The sequence below is a fragment of the Hipposideros armiger genome, unplaced genomic scaffold, assembly GCF_001890085.2.
Source record: "Hipposideros armiger isolate ML-2016 unplaced genomic scaffold, ASM189008v1 scaffold_302, whole genome shotgun sequence".
Classification (NCBI taxonomy): domain Eukaryota; kingdom Metazoa; phylum Chordata; class Mammalia; order Chiroptera; family Hipposideridae; genus Hipposideros; species Hipposideros armiger.
The window spans coordinates 906,722-926,602 of NW_017731652.1; the positions used below are offsets into that span (position 1 = coordinate 906,722).

General features: G+C 39.8%; 1 protein-coding gene and 1 pseudogene across 1 annotated transcript in view; one reads left to right on the top strand and one right to left on the bottom strand.

Moving 5' to 3' along the window:
• The window catches only part of ARIH1 (ariadne RBR E3 ubiquitin protein ligase 1), a 120,997-nt gene extending 105,606 nt beyond the window's left edge, over positions 1-15,391 (bottom strand). The window contains exon 1 of the mRNA XM_019659600.1: positions 14,687-15,391. Within this exon, the coding sequence (XP_019515145.1) occupies positions 14,687-15,049 (363 nt within the window). The 5' untranslated portion in view covers positions 15,050-15,391. The remainder of the gene's footprint in view (positions 1-14,686) is intronic.
• On the top strand, positions 1,186-2,780 carry LOC109391763 (coiled-coil domain-containing protein 117-like; annotated as a pseudogene).
• Positions 15,392-19,881: the final 4,490 nt, after the last annotated feature.

Below are 19,881 nucleotides of genomic sequence, written 5' to 3' on the forward strand. Positions count from 1 at the left end.
AGAGCAGTGATTTGGTCTCGTTAACCTATTTGGTCTCAGAACCCCTTTTCATCTTAAAAATTACTGAATAGGATGACACTTTTGTTTACGTGAGTTATAACTATCAATATTTATGTTAGATATTAAAACTAAGAATTTAAAAATATTTAGTCAGTAAAAACAACAGAAATAAACCCATTATGTTAATACAAAAACGTTTTTATGAAAATAAAGCATATATTCTGAAACAAAAATTTAGTGAAAAGAGTATACTATTTTACATTATTTGAAAAGTCTTCGATATCTACCTAACTAGAAAATAATAGGATTCTCCTATCTGTTTATGCATTAAATCTCTTGGATATGTTGTTTTATTTGAAGAATAAAGAAAACACGGCCTCACAAAGATATGTAGTTGGCAAAGCAGTACTTTCATAGCCTTTTCAAATAATTATGGATTCTTTTTGATATTACACCAAAAACATAAAAAGCAGCAGTTTCTTAAAGGCTAGTTGCAAAGCAGACTCTGAAACCATATCAAAGAACTTTTCGTACTCTTGTTATATTAAAATCCAGTGGTTTATCTTGTGCTTTGAATGGATCCTTTACCAATGCAAATTATAAAATATCACAACTGGTCACTGGAAAATTGGTCATTTGGAAAATATTGGTTCATTATGTTATGCAGATCTTCTAAATATTAAAATAGTTTATTATACAATATCTCATCAGAAGTTTTTAAGTACTAGGAAGCTATAAGTTTTCCAAAATTCTAATTTTCACTTAGAAATGTTAAAAATTTTATCATTGGCACCAAATACTGTAAGCCGTTTCCCTTGAAATGACAGGTGTATTTCATTCATTTGAAGAAATATTTACCATGTTTATTTGCCATTTGTCTAAATAACCAGCTTGTCATTTCATTCATAAAAATGGTGTTCTACCAAACAAGCAGCTTGTTCAGCTCACAAATCAAAGAACTGCAGAAATGTTTTGCTCTGAGACAACCACTGTACTTGCATATGCAGCAGTGCTTTATGCATACCTCCAATTTTGCCAATAAGCTATTAAGATATGTACTTAATAGGCAGGATATAAAATTAGTAATTTTTATTGCTTCATCCAGGACAATAAAACTGGTATTTTTTTTATGAGTGTGTGGCAGTGAAGAATACAATGACGACCAGTAGTTTGGTGCTACTATTGGATCTATGCTAAGGTTCCTGTGGTTTTACCCACCCATAGCTTCTGTACCATCGGTACAAATGGCAGCACATTTAAAAAGGCAAATAATGTCCTAGCATCATAAAATACTTTTGCTTTCATGGACCATACTTTGAAAACTATTGTATTAGAATGGCTCGATTATTTTTAACATCACTGTTGGTTTATGTAAAGTGCCAGAGAATTACATGTAGCACATTATAAATAAAGTTTAATCTAAAAAAGTCACCACATGAGAGGTGGGTGCCTTGGCAGTGGGCTGTTGGCAGTCACTGTGGCTCCAACTGTCAGGCCTGCGGATGCGCATGGCTAGGGTCTCAGGAGCAGCCTCCATGTCTCCCCGGCCAGGGCAGCGCTCAGGTGGCCCTTCAGCGGCCTCGCTGAGCAGTCTCCTCGGGCTGCCGCAGGCCTTCCCCAGCCAGACCTTCCCGCCTGGGGCAGATGGTGCCGATATGGCCCGCATTGCCAGCCAGGAACCCACACTGCCCAGAGCAGCCCAGGCGGACGTGTTTCAGTTCCCTGTGAAAAGAAACACAAGCTAAAGCAGGAGGATGATGGCTGTCCAGTAAGAAAAGGCTAACTGAAGCAGTGCTCTGTGCTGGTCCTAATGACTGGGTTCTTTGGGTCATGGGTAAATCCATGCACTAGTGGCCGTTCTGCACCTGGCATGTTAGCTGTGAAGAAATGATCAGACAATGGGAGAACCACAGAGAAGTTGCCAGGAGGCTTCAGGAAATTGAGGACAGGATAATCAACGAAGATGAAGTTGTTGAAGCTGACAGAAATAATAACCATCTCCCCAGTCTTGTCCTTTCTTTTTTTTTTAAGATTTTTATTGGGGAATTGGGGGATGGGAACAGTGCTGGGGAATTGGGGGAAGGGGAACAGACAAGTTGCTGTCCTTTTGTTCTTCAGTCTAGTTGTGGAAGACGTTGCTTCACTGGCCCAAGTTGGCACCATCACTGCGCTCTTCCCAGGCGAGGCAGATCAGTCACCGGCCTCTCGACAGCCGCTCACTGCGGCTGCTGGCCGCTCATGCTGGCTGCTGGCTACATACGGTAGCCCGTGGCAACCCACTGCAGCAGGGTCTGCAGCCTACACCGTCGCCGGCAACCCACAGCAGCCCAGCTCCAGGTTGAGCTGTTGGTTCAGCATCTTAGCTGTAGAGGGCAGTGGCACTGGCCCTCATATGTGGGATCCGAACCGGGGCCCTCTGGCGTCCCAAGCCAGCTCTCAACCATCGCGCCACTCTGCCGGCCCAGTCTTGTCCTTTCTGATATCATGAAAACAGGTATGAAGAGTGAATGTGGTATAGTCTTCACAAAGAAAATGATTGAGTCCATGAGTCATCCTTCCATGGAGCTTGTGCTCTGGAAACCTTTCCCTGAACTCCTTTCTGATAAGCCAAAGCCACCACCTAATGCTAAGAGCTACACAGGAGAGAGCCAAACTAAGGCCACTACCGGTGCGGCCTTCCCAAGGATACTGAACTGTTCTTGGAACCTCGGCAAACAGGGATACCTATTTATAATAGTTTAGAGATAGCTACTTGCAGAGCAGAACAGATGCAACTCTAGAAACCTATTTCTATACTAAAGTTGTCTAATTTCGGAATGCTCATGTGTTCAGTTGCGAGCGTACTTATATACTATAAGGACTTGAAAGTTTTATGAAATGGGTGTAATAATATTTACGCCTGTGATGGGGGAGAGGGAAACTCTCCTTTTGGGTAGCCATTTCTTGAATTCAACTTTTTGCCAAGGAAGCTTTTCTCAAGGGAAAAGCTGTTTCTAGAGGGATTATTAATGTGAGATTACAGTCTACAAAGGCAAGTATAGAAGCTTTATGTGTTAGGGTGACTTAAATCATGTCACATTGTCTAAACGATTCATATACTTTGGAGAATACTCAGACACTTGAGTTGAAAAACATGCATTAAGAAAGGATATTCCTACTACAACCGTTTCAACGGCTGAGTCATAACTTCATCTGTAGATATAAACTCTGTTTACAGTGGTGACTTTATGATTGGGGAGGAGGAGGGAAGAAAGCAGTAGCTTAAGCCTGTTGCTGAGAAATTTAATAGACTCTGAAATTTGTGTATTATCAATTCGGTGTAGAGATATTGATTAAATAGCCAGTAACATTGTGGCTTACCTCTCTGCCTATGAAAATGCAAAAAAAAAAAAGGATTTTTCTTTGAGGTTTTTTTGCCTTGTGCTACTATTGCTCCTTGGTTTTCCTTGCATAATTGATAAGCCCAGCTACTCAGTAACGTTTACAACTTCATTAACTTTGAATGATAGTTTAAAAGATTTTGAGGTGACCCATGCGCAGCCCTTAGGTAATCCTGAGGAAGTGCTGTCAACTAAGCCCAGCGTTGATAACTTCAGTAGTTAAAAAAAAAAAGGTTGTACTTGTATTAGCTAGTTGTGTTTTTAATGTTAATTTAGAAAAGCAATGACTGAATAATTAACCAAGAACATATGGGCAGGCAACGTTGAGATTTACTGAAATAGCCAATTTATTTGCCTGGTGCTTCAACTATTGTGCAGTAGCCTAAAAGTTAGTAGAGAATAGCTTCCTGCTAGCAGGAAATCTTCACTAAGGACCTAAACCGGCTGACAGTGCCATTTGGGGATCACCAGGATTGAAGCTTTTCTTTCTCAGGAAGAACTCTTCTGTGTGGCAGGGACTCGGCAGTGCAAAGTAAAATGACCATTCCTTCAGTGCTACAGAATATCCCCTGTAACTTATTAACTGAGCGTAATAGCGTAATTCTGGCCTTTTCATCACACAACAGGAGACCATTCCAGTTCTTGTTGTTTTCTGGGTTTCTTCTCCCTTTGTAGGAATCAGATACCTTGTGTAGAGGGGGAAAATAGTTTATGCCAAAGTACAGGTAACTTTTTAGAAACTAGTTCCCAAGCATTTTTTAAACCCATGCTGAAATCCCTCCCCATTACAGATGGCATAGAAGTCACAAGTCTGTTAACTGGACTGTTTCTGCTCTTGCCTTTTGTTCCTGCTTTCTCTATTTCTGTCTGGATAGTCAGGAAAAGATTTAATGTTTAATATTTAAACAAAATATTTAATGTCTATACAGTAAAATTATTCAAACTTCAAACCAGTATTGAAAGCAGTTGGAAACCAGCTAACAGTTTCTTAATCTCAAATTTAGAGATGAATGTAAACTGTATTCTGGTGAAATCTGCAAGTGTCTGACTCATGCCATTCGAAAACGCCTACCTTTAGATCATTTTTAATGAAACCAACTTGCAAAGTTTGTAGCCTCAAAGAAAGGCTACAAACCATGCTATAAAACTTGTTCTAGTATAACTAAAAAAAAACATGAAATGACTGCCTATAATTTGGAGCTAGTCCTAGTGTTCAGGTGGATGGGGAGGTGACAGCTTTCCCAAGGACCCAAACACAGTCTCCTAAAGGAATTGTTGGGCAGACCTCTGATCAAAGGTCTGCCAGGGGTAGGAAAACTGCGGCTCGCAAGCCACATGCTCTTTGGGTACGTTCTGTCTCAAAAGTTTGCCGACCCCTGGAAGAGCCAATCCTGTCCCTCACAACAATTTAAAAATTATTTGAGTACCATAAATATATTTTTACATAATCACCATTATGTGAATAATATCGTGTAAAAATTTTATAAATGAAACTATGATAGCTTTATTTTCATTTTCAATTTTACTTCAGAGCCACAGTTGGCGAGCTGCAGTTTGCTGACCACTGGCAGCTCTTCCGTCTCAAAAGTTTGCCGACCCCTGGTCTGTGCAATGAAAAGAAGGAAATACAAACTTCAAATAAGGCTCTGATACCTCTGGCAAATATAGGAGAGAATTAAGATTCTGTTGATTAAAATCCAAACAGAGCTTGTTTCATCAAGCTACCTGACATGACAATTATTCCTAAAGGAAAAAGGATGTTTAATGCTCTTTTTAAACTTCTTGCATATGTTTGGACAAAAATTGTATTCTTCATCCTTGTGCTGTTTATCCCTGTGAGCAGACTCCACAGTCTCCATGTATCAACTTTGTTTTTCTTTTGTAGTATAAGGTTTTTTGCTTTTGCCTTAAGGTTTCCCTAGAGGAATAATAGGTATTTTCATTTTGTACAGCTTTTGCAGCATGGATCAAACGCTGGCCTTCTATGCTAAGTGTGAAGAGAAAAAATTATCTAAAGTAGGTGAGCTTTAATGAACGAATATATATTTCCTGAGTTTGAGCAGGGTGTACATGGTTAGGCTTTTTGTTGTTAAGATGAAGAAAAAAGTCCAGTTCTCATAAATACCAATCTGTCAACTTAAAAACAACTACTCATTCTTGAAAAGGTGCAAATGTAAATTTTAGAAAAATAACTAGAACCATGAGAAGAATGTTTACTGGCAAGTTCATTAATTATTTTGGATCTGGACCTTGGTTTTGTTTTTCAATAGTGATAAGAATGGTGCAGTAATAGGAAAGTTCTGGAAAATGCTGTCAATTTTACTTTCAAATGAGAATTTGGTGTTTCTGTATTTTATTGTTTTCAATAAAACTTTGTAAGTGAAAATAAACAAACAGGTCGCCATAAGTTCAAAGGCCTTAAAAAGTTTGTCCTCTTGAAATTTAAACACTTTTTTCTTGTCATCTTCTTACACTATTTACTGTGGCATTATCTAGAAATAAAATAATTTATTAATGCCAGAAGAAAATTTTGTCTGTCTCCCTTTAGTTTACAGGTAAGGAAAACAAAGCAACAAGCATTTACTGGACAAAGACAAACTTCAGCAAGTATTTACTGGATTTCTGCTATGTCAAAAACTGTTAGTGTGCCATATATGCTATGGATGAAGACTCAGCTCTCACCTCTCACAGCCCTCATGTCCAGCTAGCTAGACATATGGGTACTGGGATGGCTAGATGACAACCTCAAACATCGTAGAAAAAGCTATGCAAACACAGATAAGGAAGCATCGGAAAGGTAGAGGAGAGACTAGAAAAAGATACGGTCATATCTGAGCAGTGTCTGAATAGGAGTGCACTAGGCAGTTAGGAAAAGAATATCACAAGAAGGATCAGCCTGAGCAAAAATTGGAAAACACAAAGGTGTATTATATATGAAAGAATTATAAGTAGAGCAATGAGGGTGGTAGGAGAATCCGGAAAAGCAGCAAATGAGATTGAAAAAATTAGCTGACATCAAGATGGGGAAGCCATGAATGCCCTATTAAGGAATCTGGACTAGACTTAATAATAGTTTCAAAGGAGGTAGCAAAGCAAGCCTGGGGAGAAGTGACTAGGATTATAGCTATTCTTAGCGTTGTCTAAACAAATGTTTTAGTACTAAGGAAATGTTACCTAATACTTCATTATCTGCTGTACTTTCTGCCAAAATGTATTAAGTGTCAGGTCAATTGTAACACTTCTTTTAAGTGGAACACAGCGAAAAGGAAAAAAACGCTACTGAGCAATGTTTGTAGCTTTTTAAAAATTACATGGGAAAACTCCCAGCACAGTATTTGGCATTTCTCATTTAAATCCTCACAGCCGATTGGCCTTAATACCAGCATTCTCATTTTTAAAAATGAAAAAAAGTAGGGCTCTGAAAAAATCTGCCAGAGCAACTGCTAACTCAGTAAGAATTTTTTAAGCTGCCTCTGGGATACCAAACTCCCAATTGGGCATCTACTATGTACCATGATACATAAAAAAATGTGACATTATCCAAGATCAAGCCGATGACCATATATCACTGGGTGAATGAGAATTTCTGAAGTAAGCAAAAATTTAGGAAGAAGCTTAAATTATATATGACTGTAGAAATCTACGGATTCTATAAAATGTGCTGCTCTTTTGGAATTGAAGATTCAACATTGGCCCACATTTTAATTAGCTTGGGCAATTCTGTTTTGCTTTATTTTAAATACATTCAGTTTTTTAAAATACTGAAAATAACGCAAGGACTTCCACTACTATCTCTATGGGCCCCAAAGGATCCAGTCATCCCAGATTAGAAGTCTGATAATAGATCATTCTCTCACCTAGTAAGTGATTTTCAAATGTCAGCCTAAGTAAATTCTCATCCTTCTGCTTATCCTACTATTTAAGGGGAATAATTAAGCTATTTATAAAGTTACATAGTAACATAATGTCCAGATCAAAGGATGACATGTATGTGTATAGTCAAGGTCCAAGCAAAGTTATGGCCTGTGATAAGATGCCTATTAAAAGACAGACAGTATCTAATGTTAAATAGAGAAGTAGGCATCGTGCATAATTAAAGATATAGATTCGCTGTCATGAAAGAAATGGAGAAAGGGGATTGATTAACTTCAGGAAAAAAGTTTTCAATCAAGCTTCCAAAACAATAATTAGGTTTTTTAAAAAACTTTTTTTTTCATCCAAATGGCCACCCTAGGGATAATGCGTATAAGTGAACATGCAAGCAAATTTTAATTCCATTAAAAAGAAAAATCAAGAATTAAACATTTGAATGAGCTATATTACAAAATAGCTCACTGTCATTTATTTTTATTTAAGCAGCGATGGGAATGTTACACAGAGGATTCTTTAGAGACATTAGGCAAGAACAGGGCTATGCATTAAAATAATCCAAGGAAGCAAAGATTTTTGTTTAATGACAATACCTGGTCCAAACTCCCAGAGACCCATTTTTAGTCTGGGGTGGGGCTTAAGTACCTTTTAAAAAAATCCTCAGGTCAAGAAATTGGAATAAGATAAGATTGTGTCAATGTCAACATATTGGCTGTGATATTATGCTATAGTTTTGCAAGACGTTACCATTGCAAAAAAAAAATCAGTAAAGGATATGTGGGACCTCTCTGCATTATATTTCTTGCAAGTGCATGTGAATCTGTAATTATTTCAAAGTAAAAAGTTTGATGAAAAAAATCCCCAGGTGATTCTGCTATGTAACTAAAGTTAAAAAAAAAAATCAGTGGACTGGAGAATCTCAAATTCCTGCCAAATCTAACAGACTGCAAGCTATTGTTTAATCTTAGCCACTGAAAGGTAATTAGGAATGCTTATCATTTTAAGGTATAATAATGTTTGCAAAGCCAAATACAAATAATGTATGGTAAATCCAAAATAAAAAATCCAAACTACTATGCCCTGCCATTAGTATAGAAATTGACTGGATAGATAAGCATTATACAACAGTTGTCATTCATCTCTCTACTGAGCCAGACGTATACATAAATTAAAGTGGCACCAAGGATTCCTGTGTCCAGGTCTCCACACTTTTGAGTAATCCCCTACTCTTGAGTATGAGCTGGATTTAGTTGCTCATAACAAATACAATATGGCAAAGTAATGGGATGTCACTTCTGAGATGAAGTTATAAAAAAACTGTGGCTTCCATCTTGGGGGCTCTCTCAGACTCCTTACTCTGAAGGAAATAAGCTACTATGTTATAAGTCACTTTATGGAGAAGCCTCATGGGAAAGAACTGATGTCTCTGGCCAACAACCAGCCAGTGAAAATCTGAGGCCTGCCAACAGCCACAGAAGTGACCTTGGAAGGGGATCCTCCCCCAATCAAGCCTTGAGAACTGCAATCCTCCTTGAGACCTTGGTTGCAGCATTATATGAAGAGACCCTGAGCCAGAGGCATCCAGCTAAGCTGCACCCAGAATTATGACTCATAGAAACTATGATAAATATTTGTTGTTTTTAAGCCACTAAGTTTTGGGGTAATACAGGACTAAAAAACTAATTCATGTAGCTACCAGAGGTCAAACCTCAAAAAAAGGAATATAATCTGATGATTTCTGCCTACCTTTCTTCATAGTATTAAACATCCAAGCTTCTACAACATTATCATCAAAAATTAATCAACGCTTTTGCTTTAGCTGACCTCACCATTCATTAGCCGGTCATCTTCATTCTCACTTCGTTCAATTTCTTAGTATGGCTTCCTATTCCTCTTTTCTATCTATCCAAATCCTAGCCATCTATTACTATCCACTTAGCACTTGGCTAAACTACTTACTGACCTAATAACTCTGAGTGTCTAAATTCAAAGAGATCATGAACTACTTCAGAATAAATCTTCTCATATTTTCATCAATACTTAGTGCAGTACTGAGCACCCTTTACAGTATCCAAGACTTTACATATATATGCCTTCTGTGTACTAAAGTTTTTGTTTAAAAAAAACAAGTGAGGAAAGATGTAAGGAAAATCAAAGTTTTCTAACAGAGAATGCGAGATATCCCTAGTTTGGTTAGCACATTTGAAAAAACTGAGTCAAGGCCACCTTATTTGAAGGATAGCAGTAATGATGATAAATCCCTTTCAACTCTATGATTAACTTAGTAAATGTTGTCCAGGTCTAGAAATTTTTTCATTACTTTCTTAAACAACTTGCCTTCCACCATTAGCCCACCTCTGTAGTAATTTACAACTAGTTATACACATGAAAAATACTGCTGCTATAATAAATTTGAACCACATCAGTGGTTTTCAAACTTTAGCTTGCATCAGCATCACCTGGAATTGGAATGTGTGTTAAATCAGACTGCTAGACCCCACTTGAGTTTCTGATTCCTAGGCCTACTGCCATAAAGCTTATAGCTCAAGATGATCAGCTGGGAAAAGATAAAAGTTCAGGAGAAAACTATACCAAAATCTTAACAGCTTCAAAACACACATCCACACTGGCACAATCTCTCACCCCTTCCTCTCACTCTTTTCCACCCCCTACACTCCACCCAAACAATTGTACATCTTGATGTGCACACTAGAATTCAACTTGTTGGCAACAATGAGCACTCCAATTAAGGATGTTAAACAAACAAAGCATTAACATAAACAAGATCAATCTAGATCAAAAGTAGTTCAACTCTCAATTTCCTAGATTAAAAAAAAAAAGGTAAAACAAAAATGAAGGTTCTGAGATGTAAATTAACTTGCCAGTTAGAGGAAAACCAGGGCTAGAACTGACTCCCAGTCAGTGCACAATAAGCTGGAATACACTACTGCCTCTCAATTTATGCTTGAAACCTCACCTTAGAAGTTCTTTATATTAAATCTTTAATTGAACAAATAGGTGAAATAAAAGTAAAAATTTCAAATCAACAGCCAACAGAAAACTTCCCCCACTAAGGGTTAGATACTACTGTGGTCTTTAAAACAGGTTACTTAGCATAATAAATATTGTAATAGCAACACACCCACCTCTCTATACCTCCTCTCTGACCACTCACATCCAACAGCCCCCATGCCCCCTCCCTCAGCACACCCTTTAAATGAAGTATTCCTAAAGGTTACTTGCCCTCAACTCCACTCAGTCTCCCTGAGAGTCAAAAATCATGACAGTGCATGAACTATGACTATTCTAGTGGTTCAGAACTATCACTGGAGTGGCTAAAAATATAAAGATGTTCAGGGTCCAACTCAGACTTAACTAAATAACAATCTCTGAGAATGGAGCCCAAGGACCTTTATGTTCCCCACCTCTATATGCGCCTAAGACAAAAACTATGCCTTCTATTTAACACAGTAACCGAAACACAAGGCACAACCAACATTTGCAGAAGGTTGCTGTGGAAACACAAAATGACAAATTTGGCATTCCTCAATTGCAGAATTGTGTAGCGTTTAATAAATTACCTAACTATTTAAGCAATTACATTAGAAAACTACTTTTAATGTTAGCAATACAAATTAAGTAAATATAGTTGGTTGGGTAAGTTAAAGGCTTTAAGCACTTCTGTATCACTGTTAAAGCTAAAGATAATCCATGATCTTTTTATAAAAGTTCTTAAGAATAAGCTAGGGTAGCTACAAAGCATTTAAATAAAACAAGACCAAATTAAACTATAACAAGAGTTACAGAAAGCCTGAAAACCAAGTTTTCTAAAAGAAAAAGTGCTAGCTTATTTGAATGAAGACTAGAACATGCAGATATCAACAAATAACAGTATGTATCTGTTGTTGCCCAGAACTACTGAGAAAAGGTAATCGTATTCCCAAGGAAAGATCAACTTGGAGATCTTTTTACATTTCAATCCTTTTCTCCTACAAATTTATTTTCAAATTCACTAATACCTGATTTCATATTGAAAAGTAGCACTGGGGAGCAGGGGATTTAATATTTTTAGAATTAACAGTAAGCTCTCTAATGTGAACTAAGTAAAACAGTTTTTTGTTTGTTTGTTTAAAGATTCTATTGGAGAATTGGGGAGGGGAACAGCGTTAGGGAATCAGGGAAGGGGAACAGAGAAGTTGCTGTCCTTTTGTTCTTCAGTCTAGTTGTGGAGGATGTCGCTTCACTGGCCCATGTTGGTATTATCATTGCGCTCTTCCCTGGTGAGGCAGTTGCTCACTGGCCATTGGACTGGCTCACGGCAACTCACAAAAGCTCACACCGGCTGCCGGCCAGCCCCAACTGCGGCCTACACCATCATGGGTGACTCACGGCAGCCCAGCTCTAAGTTGAGCTGCTGTTCACCATCTCAGCTGTAGAGGGTGCAGTGTCACTGGCCCTCATGTGGGATCCGAACCAGGGCCCTGCTGCTCAGAGCTGGTATCCCAAGCCAACTCCTAACCAACACGCCACTAGGCCGGCCCTAAAACAACGGTTTTTAACTTGATAAACATAAAACTTAGTGTCACATTAATCACTTTTTTTAATTGAAAAACCTAGACTGATATTTAAAGCTTCTATGAATATAAAGAGATCCTATAAATCAATAAAAGGTAAATATCCCCAATGGGAGTAATGTGAGCAAACATAAAGAAAAATTTACAAATAAATCTCAATGCCTAATAAACATGTTGAAAGTTCAATCTTTTTTTTTTAAGCAAATTTTATAATTTATACCAATCAAGTACCAACGGGTGGAAGAAAACTAGGCTAACCTTTCTGCAAGCAATGTGGTAATGTTTTGCCTTGAAAATAAGCAAATCCTCTGACTCAGCAATTCAATTTATCCTAAGAAAATAAAAAAAAAACATTGAAAGATTTATCTATGAGGGTATTCTCAATGAGGCTTATAAAAGCCAGAAACTAGAAAATAAAAAGGCCAATGATAACAGATTGATTAAATAATTTCGTTTAGATCTGTAATCACATAAGCCCTAAAAAATATTTACTGACAGGAGAAAGTTGAGATTCCTTTTGCTTTTTTCCTACTGAAAACATAAACAAAACATACAGTATGAATCTGTTATTAAAAACATGTATAGCTTACCCAGAGGGTCTGGAAAAAAACTACAGTTCAAATTTTGCTGTATCTCTCTGAGTGCAGGCTTATTTTGTCTCTTTTTTTCTGGCCTAATCAGTTTTTTCCTACCTATGTAACTTTTTAAGTTTAAATCTATTAACATAAATAACCAATAATATTACCAGAGCCTAATTTAGATTTAGTAAGTATGCCATTTGGAGAAAAGATGGTCTGGGATAGGATAAATCCTATCCTTTGATTTACTGATATTTTTAAATATGAACTTTTAACAAGGGATAGAAATTTATATATTCAGGAATTCTATTTAAAAAGCATCCTTAACATAAAAGTAGACTAGAGAAAAAGTTTTCAAAAATCAGGCATGGAAACATGGTCAAAATAAGACACCCAAAAAAATCCCTAGTATTTTGTAGGTTTTTTAGTTCAGTTCATCCATATTTATTCTCTCTTCCCTAATCTAACGAAGAAAGAATGTCATCATATGCATTAGCGACATCTCTGTTCCAGAAGTGACATAAAGAACTTCTAAGGTTTTAGCCTCAGTGATCAAAACACACCTAAGAGCTGAGGAAGTTGGATGAGATTTAACTACATGAAAACAGATCATAAAAGATTTAAAAAAAAAAAAAAAGACTAAATGAAGAAACAAAGGGAGAAAAAAAGACCATAAGTTAAAAAGGTAAATGATAAATATCCATGAGATTTTTTTGAAGCTAATTGAAATGCCAACAAGCTAGGTAGTAAGTTTGAAAACATTAGATTTTATATAGTTGCAAATAAATGAAAAGAATTCAACATTTTACTGTGAATTCTTTTAATAGTTTCCTCAAAAAAATAAAAATGTCTCAATTTAGTGGCCTAAGAAGTCAACTGTCCTATTTTGGGGATCAGAAAAACAACAGCAAAACTTATCTTTCTTCTACAACCCTTCAATTTTCTCTTTAGACTGCATTATCTATATGAAAGTTCGAGATTTCCACTGTTTACCACCAGATAGCACAGATTTTTTTAGTATTATTCCAAAACAGTCTTCAAATGGGCCTAAATAGATGGTTTAATTTTCAAAAAACAAAGTGTTGTTTGCTAGCCAATACTGTAAAAATCTGTTAATCATGCAAACTCAATGAGTAAGCAGTGACATACTGCTAATTTGCCAAAGAATATTAGTCAACCAATTTTAAGGAAAAAATGTAATGACTGACATACAAGACAGCAATTGTAACTTGCTGCTCATGTCTGTTAGTTGCCTTCCAAGTAACTACTGTTTTCTAAAGTTGCACTGAATCGACTTCATTTTTATTCTCCAATCGTTTACCTGACCCCTCATAACTATCTTTTCCAAATTGAAACTTTTTTCCTAAAGCCCAAAAATCCAAAATCTGATCCACAAGGTTAAATAAAATGTGGTTTATCAACTTAAACCAAGACTAACTTACTGATCAAAAATAGAAATAACCAGAGAAAGGGGTCCAGAAGCAAAAAGCCTCTACTTTCTAACTCACAATAGAGTCTTGTCCAGTATTAAGACAGTAACACTGCGTTTTGTTGTTTTAGCTGCAAGGATGGGTATACAATCTGCAGTAACTCTTCCAACAACTTCAAGTCATATGCTACTTTACTACTAGGAAAAGTAGCAGTTAGGTCCCAAACAGCAAACACGTAAAAAATGTGCAAGCAGAAGCCTCACCATCGGTAGAGAAGGCCCATCAACACCTCTTCCGAGAAATAGTTCCCTTCCCCCACCTTTAAGTAGGCACTTAAGACTGCCAAGCAGATCCATTTCTTTATTAACGGGTGCCCACTTGGGGCAACCGTACACCAAGCTGCTCTTAGGCCTAATCTAACCCCTTTCCAAAAGTGCTCAAGTGAGACTGAACGCCGGGGTAACCCCTTTAGGAGCCCAGTTCTTCCTGCCCTTTTCCAACCCCCCCCCTCCCGCAGCTTTCGCCCCACCACACCCCGTAGGCGCTCCACCGGCCAGAGGAAGGACACCGAGCCCAGGGACAGGCAGGAATTGCCCGCAAGAGAAGTCCCAGGCGGCCGGAGGCCTCCGCCATAGCAGGACTTGGAAAGCACCGCCCCTGGCGCACCTCCCCACACCCGGCTAACCGGCGAATGTCTGCTTTCGACACCCTCTACATCCAGCAGAGGCAGCGGAGGAGACAGGGCCGGGAGGCACCGGGCTGGGCTGCGCACCAGGCCCAGGCCTGCCCCTCGGGGCCGCCCGAATCTGCTCCCCGATCAGGCCCGGTCAAGCCAGCACGGCGGCCACCCTCACCTGGATGACCTCATTGACCTCCCGGATACATTCCACCATGTGTTGCAGAATCTGCTCGGCCGTGAGCACCTCGTAGCGGTAATCTTCCTCCTGCTCGTGCCCCGGCCCGCCGCCGCCACCGCCGCCGCCGCCGCCACCGCCGGGCCCCAGAGCGCTGCCGCCGCCGCCACCCGTCTCCACGCACAGGAGTCCGTCCCGCTCCCCGCCAACGCCCAGCCCGGGCTCCACCAGCTCCACCTCGCCCAGATCCAGGTTATCATCGTCCGGCTCGTCGTCGTCCTCGTCCTCCTCCGCGCCGCTGTCCTCCTCACTGCACTCTTCGTCCTCGTCGAACTCGTAGTTGTAGCCCTCGTCCGAGTCCATGGTGCGACGCGCGGGGGCCCGGCGGACGCTGGCCCTGAGGCGGGGAGAGGGCGGGGACGCCGAGGCCCCGGCTCTCGCTCCGGCTCCGGTTGATGTCCGGACGCAGGCCTGGCTCCGGCCCCGCGGGCCGCGGCTCCTCCCCGGGCGCGGCGGTTGGCAGCTGGCGGCTGGCGGCGGCGGGGAGGGCACGAAGGAGGGAGGGAGGGAGCGAGGGGGCCTCTTGCCGCCCGCCTCAGTCAGACGCGGCTTCGCTCCGGCCTCCGACAGAAAACAGTCCCCAGCGCCACCGCCACCGCCGCTGCTACCGCTACTGAGCCAACAAAGGGGCGTGCGTCACCGCGTCGCGCTGCGTCGCGCGTCACTCCTCTTGGCGTCACCGCGCCCCGCCCCGCCGCCCCTGCGTGGAGTGCGGGGAGACCCCACGGCCCGGCCTGGCCTTGGGAGCGCGCACCGCCAGGGACGCTTTCTCGGTTCCGACTGCGGTAGCTCTGTGGGCCAAGACCTGGTTTCCTCGTCCCCACGAGAGGGGCCTCGGGACCGCCCAGGTAGTGGTTTTTGCCGCAGGCCGTAGGGATCCAGCACCCCCTCTTAATCCCGTGAGGAAGCGGCCTTCCCGCCCGCCTTAAAGTAATTCTGGGAAGAACTCTGCTGTTAAGCTAAAATTCCTGTTCCCCAGTCTACTCAATGAAAATCCCTTTTTATGCAGAACCTCTAAACTGTGTGACAAGTGAACCTCATTTTAAGTACTAGTTCGTTTGATTCTGTACGCTGTACAGACGTGCAGTGGTTTTTAAGTCGCCTATAGTGACATTTTAAAGAAGCTTTTCCAGTACTCAGCTCAAGGAGCACCAATTGAGCTCTGGGTAAGGGCATTACATATATTAGGTCTTATCTTCACAGAGCCACATTTTATACCTTTGGAAAGGCCACAGAACACTTGCCGTATTTTAGCCACTGGATGACCTAAAATATCATAAAAATGCTTAATAATGCATAATGTGTTACATACTACGAGCATGTAAAATGCATTTTAATACAACACAATGCAGGCAATAATAGAAACATCTCCAAGGACCAAATATAGCAGAAAGATAGTGCTTGTCTCTTATCTGGAGATGGGTTATGGGAGCTGAGCATTGACCTGTGCTAGGAGTTTAACAAAGCAGGTAGGGAAGATGGTCTAGACCAGGGGTCCGCAAACTTGAGATGGAAGAGCCAATCCTGTCCCTCACAACAATTTAAAAGTTATTTGAGAGCCATAAAATAAATGAAATCACCATTATGTGAATAATACCCTGTAAAAATTTTATACATGAAACTATGATAGTTTTATTTTCATTTTCAATTTTACTTCGGAGCCACATGTACATACCCAAAGAGCCACATTGTGGCTCGCTGCAGTTTGCTGAACCCTGGTCTAGCCCCAGGGAATAACAGCAGCAGAGCACAGTAGGTGTTAAGTAGTTCAGTTTGGGGCTCTTAAAGTGTAAGGAGGGTAAATGGCAAGATACTGGGCAAGTTAGGGGCCAGGTCAGTAAGAGCGGACTTAAATCTTTGTAAGTAGAACAAGCGAGCCAAAAAAGTGTCCTGAAAGGAGAGGCATAAGAAAGCTCCCTCTTGGGATAACTTGAACGATTGGTCAGATTGAAAATCTTTTCGATTCCAAATAACTTATTGATAAATCTTACTGTTAACCTATAGGTTCCCCTTTGGAAATTGACTTTGAAAAGTTAAAATTTCTTTTCTAATGTAAATAAGCCTCCAATTTATCCATTTTGTGAGTTTTTAAATAATCTCATTTCCTAAAATAATCTCAGGATTTGCAAATTAAAGCTTTAAGCACCAATGCTAGTAAATCTTGGTCCTTTGATTCTATTTCTATTTAGCAATTCTAGGTTGCTGCCACAACTGGGGCAAGCTAAGGACACTAGCAACTCTTCTCCACCCCATCCCCATTGTTATATACCTACAGAAAAAAACCAATAGCATTTATCAGTACCCTAAACTCATTTGCCCTCTTTTTTTCATCATACCCCTACCTTGAATGAACCCTACCATTCCTACCATCCCTTTCATAGAATCCTCATGTATTCTATTACTCAGTCCCAATCACCAAGCACAACTGAATTCACAACACCACCCAGCAATCCTGTTAAATTTTTCTGAATTATCCTCCCACTCTAGGCAACTCTTTCAAACCTTCACCGGTTTTCTCAAACCCCCAACCCTGCTTATCCAAATCCTCTCAAAGTAGATGGCTTTATATCACAGAGAAAGTGGAAATCATAAGGACCAATGTGACTGAAGCATGCTAAGCAAAGAGTGTTAAAGGAATATACCATATTTCCCCATGTATAAGATGCTCCCATGCATAAGATGCACCTTAATTTTGGGGCCCAAAATTTGAAAAAAATGTATTACATAAAGTTACTGAACTCAAGTTTTATTCATCATAAAATTCATACAACTCCTCATCACTGTCAAAACTCCCAACCATTAGCTTGTCCTCATATGTGTCTGATGACGAATCACTGTCTTCATATATTGCCTCTCATGCCTTCTTTTGCCGTGGCGTTTTCAGTAGGGTTTCTTCTTCCCGTTAGCCAGTCTCGGATTGTTTTCTCAGTTGGAGGAGGATCAAATTTACATTCAGCAGCACGATTTCCATTCACTTTTGCAAACTGGACCACTTTTAACTTGAATTCAGCACTGTATGAAAATCTTTTCTGAGCCATTTCTGGGCAGAATCTGGCAAAACGTAACCTACCGTAATATACCGGTAACAAGTGCGAAACAACGAGCGCAAAGACAACAAGCGCTTGTTGTCGTGAAAAAGCGGGAAATGCAAGTAAAAAATCTACAACCACTGTATAAGACGCACCCAGTTTTTAGACCCCAAATTTTTTGAAAAATAGTACGTCTTATACATGGGGAAATACGGCAGTCAGAGAAGGCAGATCAAAGCAAGGGAGCCAGTAGGGCCTTGTAGGCCATCTTAAGAAGTTTTCATCATTGCAATGTGTTTTTAGCAGAAGAATGAAACAATATGATCTCTGGGTTTTTTAAATAAATAACTATGGCTGCTTTGTAGAGAATGGACTGAAAACAGGGACCGATTATGAGGCTATCTCAGTAGTCCAGGTGAATGATAATGGCTTGGGCTAAGGTTGTGACACTGCAGATGATGAGTCGTGGTCAGATTCATGTATAGTTTGAAAGTAGAGCCAACAGCCCGATTTGCTGATGCCTTGACTGTGGGGTTGATAGAAGAATCAAGGTTTCCTACTAGATTTAGGGCTTGAATAACTCGGTGAATGGTGGTGCCATTTACTGAAACATGTTAAATTTGAGATGGTTTTTAGACATCGAGGTAGAGGTGTTGAATAGGCAGTTCCATATACTAATGTACAAGACTGAAGGTCAGGAGAAGTTAGGGCTGGAAATAGAACTGCACCAGGGTTTGTATCAACAATGTTGAGAAGCAGTGTAGGCTAAAGGCTAAGAGCTTAGAATTTGGAGAAGAGAGAGCTGAATTTGCCTCTGCTTCTCCAGTTGCTGTCTATAAACTTGAGCAAATGACTGAACCTCTCTGAGCTTCACTTTGGAGGATTAGAATTCTTATTCTCATTGGATTCTTTGTGTGCATCGAATGAAATAATGTATTTAAAGCACTTGACACAGTGTCTGGCACATAGCTCACAAACTAGAACTTTAAAAAAAGTGTCCTATGTCACCTTGCATCTTGTGGGGGAAACTATAGCCAATTGGATTTATAACCTTTTAATTGATTTTATTTTAATTATGCACATATGTACACAGCCTGTGTCCTCCCCATTTTCTAGGGAAGAAAATTGGTCTGCTTCATTCTCAGAAGCTTTTCCATTATCTCATGACTTCTTTTTTGGTCAATATCATGGGTAATATCATAGTGCTTCTGAATTTTTGAGTCTCCTATTCATGGATATACCTTCATAACCAGATTTTTTTCAGCAACACTCAATCCCATTGATATTTTGGATATTGTCTTAGAATCACATTAGGTTATAGTGCTATTTAAGGAAACCAGTATGACAACTTCCCTCTGGCCCCAAATTGGCCAAGGGATGACCCACATACAATGTTTTTCTAAATGACTTGATTGTAAAGGTATCAGCAATGGTGATTACAGGGTAGAACTACTATAAACAAAAGGAAGTAGTCTGTAAACAACAACAGGACAAGGTCCTTGAAAAACAAGAGGCAAGTTAATATTTCCTTGGTGCCACAAGAATCCCTGTTGGTAATTAGGTACTGCCACTATCCCCATGTCCTATAAAGGCAAAAAATATGAGTATACATTTATTAAATATCTACTCATTGAGCAAAACTCCATAAATATTTATATGCTCACCAAATGGTTATGAACGAAATTCCAACAGGAAGAATATGCAAGTGCTTTTCAGATAAATAGAAATTAAAATAGCACTGGAATTTTCCTGAGGGCAGATAATAGAGCTGTAAGTTGTGGAAAAGCCTCTAGTAATGGCAGGGCACAGAGTGACCAACCATCCCAGTTGGCACAGAACAGGGGTTTCCTGGGATGTGGAATTTTCAGTGCTAAAACTGGGAAATCGCAGGCAGACTGGGGCGGTTGGTCACCTTACAGGGCACCCCACCAAAAATTCCTGTGTGATGTAATTAAAACACTTTTTCCAAAACTAAGTGGAAAGATATCGCTTTTTGTCATTTTGTTTATAAATTTTCTTTAAATGCTGCATGTTTTTTCTTTTTAAAAAACTGTTTATGTTGTTCCTGTGTTTTACCCCACAGAAAGTAAGAAATTTTAATTTAAT